The 11211-nt window shown below is 48.7% G+C and overlaps 3 protein-coding genes across 3 annotated transcripts in view; 1 reads left to right on the top strand and 2 right to left on the bottom strand.

The window, feature by feature from the left end:
* Positions 1–3171: 3171 nt before the first annotated feature.
* On the bottom strand, positions 3172–4048 carry LOC118014799. Its single transcript, XM_035011124.1, has one exon. It carries the CDS (start codon positions 3937–3939, stop codon positions 3250–3252), a length of 690 nt encoding a protein of 229 aa, XP_034867015.1. The 5' UTR covers positions 3940–4048; the 3' UTR covers positions 3172–3249.
* A 156-nt stretch (positions 4049–4204) lies between these two features.
* CEBPD (CCAAT enhancer binding protein delta) lies at positions 4205–5528 on the top strand. Its single transcript, XM_035011123.1, has one exon. It carries the CDS (start codon positions 4308–4310, stop codon positions 5127–5129), a length of 822 nt encoding a protein of 273 aa, XP_034867014.1. The 5' UTR covers positions 4205–4307; the 3' UTR covers positions 5130–5528.
* Positions 5529–5535: 7 nt separating this feature from the next.
* The window catches only part of SPIDR (scaffold protein involved in DNA repair), a 549318-nt gene continuing 543642 nt past the window's right edge, over positions 5536–11211 (bottom strand). The window contains exon 19 of the mRNA XM_035011122.1: positions 5536–7144. Coding sequence (XP_034867013.1) covers positions 6989–7144 — 156 coding nt within the window. The 3' untranslated portion in view covers positions 5536–6988. The remainder of the gene's footprint in view (positions 7145–11211) is intronic.

Raw genomic sequence — 11211 nt, 5'->3', positions numbered from 1 at the left:
TCATTTTCTTAAAATTACTAATTTGTACTCATATAAAGAACTCAGTCTCCTTTAGATACTGATTTTAATAATATATCACTCTAATGCATATGTAAACAGGAAAATGTAAGTCAGCTATATTGCTTAAGATATTTCTACACTTCACATTCACTGCCTGCCTGCTCTGAACCACTTTTCAATTCAATCTTTGATGTTTGGGCTTTCTACACAACACTGCTCTCTGTTCCCCCTGGAGAGTTTATGATCTAGAACTTTTTTTTTTAAGATTTTCTTTATTTATTTGACAGAGAGAGACACAGCGTGAGAGGGAACACAAGCAGGGGGAGTGGGAGAGGGAGAAGCAGGCTTCCCCCCGAGCAGGGAGCCCGATGCGGGGCTCGATCCCAGGACCCCGGGATCATGACCTGAGCCGAAGGCAGACGCTTAACCGACTGAGCCACCCAGGCGCCCCCATCTAGAACTTCTTAAACTACTTAAACTACTGTCATCCCCAGGACTTCACGCCAAGCCTGTGACACCTGTATACAATCAATGACAAACATCATAACTGACACACTGGCCAGTAGTGACGGTCATATGAATCCCAATTTCAACAAAATATGAAGAAATATACATCCAATAATTGGCAGTATGTGGGATGTATTTTTCTTAGAGACCAGATGAGGAAATGATTAATTTGGCTAACATGGGACACAGAAAGCAACAGAAAAACACCATTTTGGGAGGGCTAGAGAGTTGATGGAAGGATCTGGCCAGCCAAGCAGTAGTGGAAGAGCCCTGTCAGCAGAACCATCAGCATCACACGCAGGAGACCAGGCAGGTCTCTCGGATATTCAGAGTTGAGTCACGTGTCAGTTGCTTGTGGTAGGAAATGGATTTAAAGAAGTGGGCAGTGGAAGGTTCATGCTTGGAAAGTGAAACACTATTGTCTTGGCCAAGGACTTTTCAGAAGATTCTGAGGAACGGAGTAATGTGATGACATCTTCCTCTTCAAAGATCTCTTGGAGGCCTTGTGAGGAATGGATTGCATGTGGAGGACAGATTGTGAGATCTGTGGCTCTGTGGGTGAGCAAGTGTGACAGAAGTGCCATCAAGGGGGTGGCTGAGGAGCTGGGCTGTGGTAGGGAGGAGGGAGACAGGATCAACAAGTGTAGGCTGACTGGGGGATAAGTCCATTTGACAGGTTGGGAAGGCAAACCACTTCTCCTTTGTGTTCTTATTATTGGGAACGTGAGCAAATATATGGCAGGTTGGACAACTGACCCACATAATCAAATACCTGTTCTCAGCTCTGGCTACTGTTTAATCTGGGGGCTCAGTCTCACAAATTACAGAGGCTGAAGTGAATGCAGAAATGTTTACCTATCACAGTAGGTTTTTAATAAAATACATAGAATTTAACAGCACCAGGGATGTAACCCCAATGCACATGGACCTTGTGTTGTTACTATGTTGGCCCTTGTCTTGCCTTTTCAAAATTAATACATTTGGAATAAGGTTTATCCAAGAAAGTCTGTATTTGTAACCTCACTATTGTCTAACATAAAACACGTAAAAATATACCGTGTAGTTAAAATTAGCCCTAAGGGAGGTTAACAAAATATATAATGTGATAGTTGAGAATAATAATCTGAAGAGGGCACTAAAGTCAGCCAAGTTTCTTTCCTCTTCAAACTTCATTTTTACATTTTAGATAGCACTGTTCACAAAACATTTGTACTAGACTTTAATTGGGAGGAGACCTGTTCTTGTTTCACATCTTGTGCCATATGAAGTGTGGCAAAATGATCCCTCATTAGAACTGAGTTATGGTCACTGTGTTATGAACCTGTGTTCATAGAAGGAGGAAACCCGCGTACTAGAGCATACTGAACATTTTAAGCATTTTCAGCCTCCTGGATTTCTTTTTTTTTTTTTTTTTAAGATTTTATTTATTTATTTGACAGAGAGAGACACAGCGAGAGAGGGAACACAAGCAGGGGGAGTGGGAGAGGGAGAAGCAGGCTCCGAAGGCGCAGGGAGCCCGATGCAGGACTCGATCCCAGCACCCTGGGATCATGACCTGAGCCGAAGGCAGTCGCTTAACCAACCGAGCCACCCAGGCGCCCCCAGCCTCCTGGATTTCTAAAAGACTGATGTGTTTAGAAAGTCCACAGGCAGTGGACTTCATCTAACATCTCAACTGTGCTCAACATAGATGTGTCCTCATAAACATGGGGAATCTAAAGCCTCCAATGTTTTACAGGAATGCTTTCTTACTTGATGCCTTCCTTTCGGCAGTTCTGCTCAGAATACCAAAAACTCAAGAAGGCTCAAGTAATTACTTGAAACAGATCCCTAACAATGAGAAATGATGAACAACTCAGTATTTATCTTGAACAAATTTATAGTAGAGCTAGGAAAGGGCAGAAAGTAGAGATTTCAAGAACGGACTATGAACTACCATCAAAAAAACTAAACTGTTTATTATTTTTAAAAAAGTAATTTGCCCTAAAATGTCACCACAGAGCCATACTTTGCTGGTCTATGACCTCTCCTCTAACTCCTTCTGGAAAAAGGAAGAAAATATTGAAATCTAAAAGTGATTATTAATTAGTGCATAATACATTTTAAAAATGTTGGCCTAGCATCTCTTTCAAGCTCAATCCTAATCTGATATCTGAATCTACTAATCTCATTGAAGTTTTATGAGAATATAGTTCCTCTCTATATTCATTTTACATCCTCTAATTGATTGGAGAGGGCTTCAGTAGTGTTTCTATGGGTTCCTAAATAAATAAGAACTAAGAAATTAGTCTGGGTATGCATGAGCCCACACTACATGTGTCACTCGGCTTTACCCTTCATAGGAAATTAATCAGTAGTGTAACATCAACACCGTGTGCCCTCTCCAAGCAATTCTAAAGCAACGGGTTTGTCCTTGTAGGAAACCTATTAAATATCCATAGTACATCATTAAGAAATTACCTCTGTAATTGACTGCAGAAACTCCGGTGCAATTTGTGGAGCATTAGGTGTTTGGACATAAAATCTGGTAATGAGAAGCCTAAGCCAAGCATAGATGTGAGATGGAGGCCATGTTTGAATAGGGGCAGTGATTTAATAAATGGAGTTGACCAGAAATGCTCCAAATTTAGGGAAACTTAATGAACAAAATCAATCCATACTGTGTTTTCATGCATTTTACAGTATGAAGAGCTAGCAATTTAATACTCTATCAGAGCTGCAAGTACAAATCTTCTCTTTCTCCTAAAGACCCAACTGCTTTAGATTCAAAAGAACTTCTCCGGAATACTGAGCGGAGAAAAAGAGCCCGAAACTAAAAATAGAACTGGAGCAGGACACTGCCGCGAGATGGCACTGCTGTAGAAGGGCTAGAAGGGACGTCAGCGCGTGGGGAGCGCGGGCCCTCGGGTCCGCGTTGCTCTGCGGGGTTCCAGCCGGCCGTCGGGCCTGGTCGGGCTTGCGCGCGCTGGAACCTGTTGCTTTTAGGGCGGCCGGCAGCTCAGACCTGTGTCGTGACTCCTCTCCCATTTGCTGCGCTTCGCAGTCCCTGCGGCCTGGAAGTTCCAGCTGCGACGCCGAGCTCTGACCCCCAGGGCCTTCGACCCAGATGAGACGGGCCAAATCGGGCCCCGAATTCCTGGAAACGTGCGAAGCAGCAACCCCCCCTCCCCGCGCCCTCCCCGCCGCCCAAGCCGCGGACCAGGGTCCCCGGGACGGGAGCCGTGGCTGGAGAACGTAACCAGGCTCTGTCCTCTTTGCCAGAGCCACCCTCTCCGTTTGGGCTCCCTCTGACGATGGGAACCGGCCCGGGACACACGCGCCGCGGCCAAGTCCAGGTTTTGATTTCACTGCCGGCTGCGAGAGCGAAGAGTCTCCAAACACAACAAACAGGAAGGAGAGAAGGAGCCGGAGTGCGGGCAGAGGGAGGGTCATTCCCAGCAGAGGCGCAAGGGCCGGGCCGGGCCGGGGGCGGGGAGGAAGCAGCGCCCCTTCCCCTCCCGCGCGGCCGGGGGTGGGGGCGCGGGAACAGCGGAGAGTACGGCAGCGGCGGCGGGGGGTGGGGGTGGGGGTGGGGGTGGGGGGCTTGAGGGCGGCTCCGGGGCCGGGCGGAGTGCTCGGGGCGGGGCGGGGGCTCCCTGGACGCTGCCGCCCGCAGCCCCCCTCCCCGCGGCCCCGGGGCGCCCCCGCGGTTCTGGAGCCGGGGCGGGGCTTGCGCGTCAGCTCGGGCTAGAAAAGGCGGCGGGGCCCGGCCCAGCGAGGTGACAGCCGTGCTCGGACAAGGAACCTGGCTCGACGCCGCCATGAGCGCCGCGCTCTTTAGCCTGGACGGCCCGGCGCGCGGCGTGCCCTGGCCCGCGGAGCCCGCACCCTTTTACGAGCCGGGTCGGGCGGGCAAGCCGGGCCGCGGGAGCGAGCCGGGAAGCCTGTCCGAGCCAGGCGCCGCTGCCCCTGCCATGTACGACGACGAGAGCGCCATCGACTTCAGCGCCTACATCGACTCCATGGCCGCCGTGCCCACCCTGGAGCTGTGCCACGACGAGCTCTTCGCCGACCTCTTCAACAGCAACCACAAGGCGGGCGCGGCAGGCGCCGCTGCCAGCGCCCTGGAGCTGCTGCCCGGCGGCCTCGCGCGTGGCCACGGCCCGGGCACAGCTGCCCCGCGTCCGCTCAAGCGCGAGCCCGACTGGGGAGACGGCGACGCGCCCGGCTCGCTGCTGCCGGCGCAGGTGGCCGCGTGCGCGCAGACCGTGGTGAGCCTGGCGGCGGCCGCACAACCCACACCACCCACGTCGCCCGAGCCGCCGCGCTCCAGCCCCGGGCCGAGCCCTGCTCCTGGCCCGGCCCGGGAGAAGAGTGCGGGGAAGAGGGGCCCGGACCGGGGCAGCCCGGAGTACCGGCAGCGGCGCGAGCGCAACAACATCGCGGTGCGTAAGAGCCGTGACAAGGCCAAGCGGCGCAACCAGGAGATGCAGCAGAAGCTGGTGGAGCTGTCGGCCGAAAACGAGAAGCTGCACCAGCGCGTGGAGCAGCTCACGCGGGACCTGGCCGGCCTCCGGCAGTTCTTCAAGCAGCTGCCCAGCCCGCCCTTCCTGTCGGCCGCCGGGGCCGCCGACTGCCGGTAACGCGCGCCCCGGGGGCGGGAGAGACTCAACCAACGACCGATACCTCAGACCCGACCGGCCAGGGAGCGGAGCGCGCCCCGCCCGGACGCCGCGAGAGCCGCTCGGCGCCGGCTGCAGTTTCTTTGGGACGCGGGAACGAAGGAACCTACAGCCTGGACTTAACCACCACTGAACTTCGAGAGAAGCTATATGTGTTTATTTTCCCTTAAATTATTTTTATAATGGTAGCTTTTCTACATTTTATTCCTATTGATGCAGCTAAGGTACATTTGTAAGAAAAAAGAGTTTTCAGACAAATCCTTTGTATTGTAGATAAGAGGAGAAGACCGAGCATGCTCACTTTTTTTTTATATTAATTTTTACAGTATTTGTAAGAATAAAGAAGCATTTAAAACCACCCGATTCCGGTATTCACAGTGACTCCTGAACGCTGGTTAGCCCCCAGGACCTCGCTGGGGAAGGGCATGCAGCAAGGCACCGGGGAGGCCGCGGGACCCAGGTGTGTGTCCATGAGGGGGAACCAAGGTCCCTAGAAGAGGGGGTCTGCTTTGCTTTTGAAGCCAGACACGGTCTACCTACAAATGTTACTTATCTGCCTAAGATTGGCGAAGCACGACTAAGCTTATGTTAAGCTAGCAGCTTTCTGGTGGAAGGTGCTCCCAAAGAAGTAGCCAGACTCGGGGAGGGGGCTGGCTGGCCGACTGTCCCTGAGCTGATTTAGGGGCTCTATGAAGAAGAGCTGAAGGGCGCCCTAATTTTAGTTGGCTGCTCGAGGGGTGAGGGGGTAGTGGAGGGCTCTGGTTACCCGAAAAGCATGTCTGACTCATCTTTGGCTTTCATGGGACTTTGCTTTCACTTTCCTCAGTCTTAGGTACTGCTTCGAATACGTTTCTCAAAAGTGGGTATTAAGTACACAGTAGTCCTGTTGTAGTAGATGCAAAGGACAGTCAAAAAGCTACTCAAAACCGGCTATCTTGCCAGTCATTGTAATGTTTCAAAGCTGAATCAGGACAAATAAAGTCGTTTGCCTTTCTTCCAGTTAAAGTGGGTACTAGGCACCCTTTCTTGCTCTGGGCTCCTAGGTCTATATTGTGTAATTAACCATGGCCTGTCATGATTGATTTTAAGGGAGGAAACAATCTTCATTGTCTAAAGATAATTTATTCATCATTTTATGTTAATTTAAATCTCTGCCAACAAAGCAAACGATAAGCAATCACTCCTCTTGAATCTGTTATCTTGGCTCTCTGTGCACAGTACCCAGCAAGATTAAACAGGCCTATCTAGAGTGAGCTATCTGTGCAGTATGGTGATAATCACACCGGGTAACTTATCTATACTTTATGGGTAACCGTTCTACCTCTGACACAGTTTCCCAAAACATTTTCCAAAAAATAAATATTAGACTGCAAAATGCTTAAGTTGGACATGTACTGTGTAGAACAGTAACATTACAATTTAGGACAAATGTCTCAGCTTTGCAGGGTATTCTTTGGGACAATGTTGAATAACTACAAGAAAAACATGTTGAATCATGGTAAAATTTAAACACTTAAAAAATTACAAGTGAACGAAATTTTTTTCTTGCTGTTTTAATATTATTGACTAAGATGAAATACAAAATGAAGACCTCAGGCTTATTTAAGTTTTAACAGCATGTTCCTAAATTTGCAAAAACTAGAAAAAATTATTTTTGATGTTTAGTTCACAAAATCATCTTACTAACATTTGACCCAGAAAAATCTAAGTTCCATTTCAAGATCATACATTTGCTCTGCCCATAGTTAACAAATAACTACCCCAAGCCGCCACCACCTCCATCCACCACCATTGTGACTGCATCACAAAGTTCACAAATCCTATGGCAACCGGCAGTGTTCGGAAGAGGCTCTTCCTGCACTCAGGAGCTCAATTTCCTCCAATCCAACGCAGCTAGCTGGGTGGGTGGTTATGGACTGGACAAAACAATTCAACAACCCCACCTCCTTTCCGAGGACACTCTTCACTTCATAACTCTGCAGTGATAGAAGGCATGCTGGTTAAAGCAAACAGAGCTAGTCCTGGACATTCTGTTCCCAAAAACACAGAACACCAAAGAGCAGAGCATAAGGTCCTTTCCTCAGTCTGTGACCTTCCACTTTTCAAATGGTAAGAACAACATGGGTAAGGAGGAAAAAAATTAAGGGCTTGATAAAAGCTCTATTTATTATGGCAAATGAAGGAACTCCTTTTTTCTGCTGTTAATGGATGCAACGACAAACGTGTCCCACCTGGCTGTCCTACGGAGAGGAACTGGGGACAGACATACTAAGGGATATGCCCTGTTCTCTAGCAGGAAGGCTGGGGGCTGGGCATGCATCATGCTTGCAGCTGTCTCCCATTTCCTTTGGGACACTTCCCCAATCTAGCAACACTTCTGGTCAAAGGATTTCCTGGTACTTTGCCCCAAACCTCCCTCCTCAGTTAGGATCCCATTTCTTCTAGAGTAACACTGAGCCAAAAATTTCTATGTTGTAAAAAGCTTTTTCTTCACATTGTTTGATGAGTATCTTATGGTGATTGGTTAATCTTGGGCAGGTTTCATCTCTAGATGAGAACTCAGGGCGCTGGGCAGCAGGGGTACCAGATGACTAGGCTAGGAAGGTATGGCAGGGCCTCGGTGGTCTCAAACCTCAGAACATTTTCTTCCTGGGGTGGGGGTGGGGCTGAAAATAAAGAGCAGCTCAAATGCGTGGGGATAAGTCAGATCTGTGGCTTTACCAGAGACCAAAGCCCTAGAGGGTAATGCGTTCTTTCAGAGACTCCTTTGCTGCCACTTGCAGAGTACTATCTGGGGTACCTCACTCTTCTGGGCAAGACACTTAACACATCTCTACAGTAGCTCAGTTCAGTATGTTTTAGCTCACCCGTTCCATCATTAATGTGTCTTGGCAAAGGAGATTGAGGCCGGAGGGCTCCGACAACGCAGCCAAAGTCGGCACATGTCTGTGGCTCCTTGGTGCCCTCCCATCAAAGGTGGGCACCTCACTGCCGTCACCCTGGATCCTGGGCTGGGCTCAGTGACTGCTTCTTATGAAGAGTGTGGTGGAAGGGACACTGAGTGGCATCCCCAGCTTGGTCAGGAAGGTGCCCAGCCTCTGCCTGCCTCTCTTGGGATCCAGACACATGCCCTGAGGGAATCCAGACGGTGTGGCGTCTGGCCTGAGCCCCGGAAGGTCCCAGGCAACAGGAGTACAATAGCCGGCCAGGGACTGAAGGGCGTTCTGTGACTCTAGCCCAGCCGTTGGGGTACCAGCTGATGTCCTGTGGGGCAGAGATGAGTTGTCCTGGCAGAGCCCTATGCAAATTGCAGGTCTGTGTGCAGAGTAAGTGTGGAGGCCACGAAGCTTTGAGATGGTTTGTTCTGAAGCAATACATACCAGGATCAATCTGGGATGTGAGCACTGCTCTAATGCCAAACCACTGTGACCATTTTGCTTTCCTGTCTTTTAAGTTGGGCATGGTGTGAAACACCGAGCATATTCAATATGATTGGTAGAGTTCAGGCTTCTTTAGTAAAAAAAATCAGAGTACGGTCAACAGAGTGGTTTAATGGAGGGATGGGGGAGTAAAAGTCATAATCAAGACAGGTGAAGAGATGGAACTGGACAAGTCTCTTGACTGGACAACCATGGCTGAGACCTTCCTCCGCTTAGCTCATCTGTGACAGATGTCAGGTTCATAGCCCACTGCCTTGATCATTAATCAAGGGCTTGCTATGAACCCATGAGGTGCCTGACCCTGAAAAGATGGCAGAGAACCAGACAGCCACGGGGGTGCTGGTGTGGAAGGCACGCACAGGGCCGTGCAGAGTGAGGGGTTGTTGTCCAGGTCTGGGAGGACTGAGGTAGGCCAGCTGGATACTCCTTTGCTGTCTCTTCCCACTTTAGCTAGCCTTGCACATTTGTGTGTCGGGAAGTAGAAGGCCCAGGCACTCCTACACTCACTTGGGGTAAAAGTACAGAATTCTAACTTGAAAAAAAAGTCAGCAACAGATCATTTCTTTTTACAATGTCAGGTTTCACAGCTATTAAGTTTATAATAACTATACCATAGTCAATAATAACTATATCATTTATAAACAGAGATCAAATGATAAATATATTTTGGGGGGAATTAACATGGAAAGGTAAAAAACAATCACACCAGCAAATGCAAACACACTGTTCATATGAATGTAATGAATGTGTAAAACGTGTCTCTATTTTTAAAAGGCACACTATATTTTCCTTTAACTTTTCTTTTTCTGAAAGTAAGGAAACAAACGGCAAATTTCATATTACTGTAATGTGACTTTTGAGAACTGACATGTACAACAGTGGCGAACTCCATTGTTTTCACATCTGTAGCTTGAACACATTAAAGTTATGGCATAAAACTTAACACTCATGTGTCCTAACCAGAAACAGTACATCTGTTCCAGGGAATAGAGTTCTTGTGGAAAGCCTAATTTGATTCTTTGGATTTTGGCCAATGTGCATTCTCACCCAGACAACTGACAGAATCCAGACTGGAAAACTCATGCTCGTGTCTACACCTAGGTCCTTCTTGTACCCATCTTCTATCAGCTTTTTTTTTTTTTTTTAAAGATTTTATTTATTTGGGGCGCCTGGGTGGCTCAGTTGGTTAAGTGACTGCCTTCAGCTCAGGTCATGATCCCGGGGTCCTGGGATCGAGCCCCACGTTGGGCTCCCTGCTCTGCGGGGAGCCTGCTTCTCCCTCTCCCCCTCCCCCTGCTTGTGTTCCCTCTCTCGCTGTGTCTCTGTCAAATAAATAAATAAAAATTTTTTTTAAAGATTTTATTTTTAATAAATATCTTTTTTTAAAGATTTTATTTTTAATAAAAATCTTTTTTTAAAGATTTTATTTTTAATAAAAATCTTTTTTTTAAAGATTTTATTTTTAATAAAAATCTTTTTTTTTTTAAGATTTTTATTTATTTGACAGAGAGAGACACAGCGAGAGAGGGAACACAAGCAGGGGGAGGGGGAGAGGGAGAAGCAGGCTCCCCGCAGAGCAGGGAGCCCAACATGGGGCTCGATCCCAGGACCCCGGGATCATGACCCGAGCTGAAGGCAGTCGCTTAACCAACTAAGCCACCCAGGCGCCCTCTTCTATCAGCTTCTTGCAGGTCAGATGTAAAGCCCTGATTATCCACTGTGAGTAAAGCTGGAGGAGGGGGAATGAGTTCTGTCCCTCCAGGTTGCAATTTACCCTAATTTGACTGGCGTCAGCTCTGATAACAGAGCACCCAGAAAGGTGATACCTGAGGCTGTTGCCACCCTGTGCCCTTCACCCAGAGCACATGTGCACACACAGGCACACACTCAGGCACACTCATGTACACATGAGCACACATAGGTGTATACACACATTCAAGCACAACCATGGGCAAACCCACCTACACTCAGATACACATACACACACACGTATGGCCGTACACATGCCCTAGCTCTTTATAAGTAGCGCTTTGCCTACGGGCGTACTGTAGTTAAGAAGTGTAATGTGTGAGAGGTACAAGTCAGCCTCAGTCAGAAGGAAATCAAATGAAGAGGCAGGATTTCTGCCAGGGCCTCCTCCTGGTCTCTGGGTCCCTATAGGGAGTTAGGGTAGTCAAGGGCAGTCCATGGCTGGAGGCTTTCTAGAAGAAGCACCAGTCTGCTCTCCTGGGGAGCCTGTGAGAAACCAGTGGGAGCTCAGGCTTGAGCCTGGTAGGGCCCAGTCAAGGCCACCTGAGGAACTGCAGGGCAGGCCCTGCACTTCTGTGCTGTGTGGGACTACAGGGAGCTAGGCACCATCCCAAGCACTGTTGGTTTTTGTTTGTTTAGGTTGTGCGTTTTGGTTCATTTGCTCTGTGTTCTCCTTAAGCAGGAGTTTTCCCCAACACTTTCCCTCAACCTTTTCCATGGAAATATCTTCCCCTGATAACTTAGATCTGCCATTTTTAGCACCTGTTTAAAGAACCCTCCAAGTCATCAGCCTTACCCAGCATCACGCCCTTCTTTCTTCCTCCTCCCCCACCTCAAAGACAGAGGTGAGGTGA

The sequence above is a fragment of the Mirounga leonina genome, unplaced genomic scaffold (assembly GCF_011800145.1).
Source record: "Mirounga leonina isolate KUSES-001 unplaced genomic scaffold, KU_Mleo_1.0 Mir_165, whole genome shotgun sequence".
NCBI classification, from domain to species: domain Eukaryota; kingdom Metazoa; phylum Chordata; class Mammalia; order Carnivora; family Phocidae; genus Mirounga; species Mirounga leonina.
Note: the sequence above shows the minus strand (reverse complement) of the source record. Positions and strands in the feature narration are given on the sequence as shown.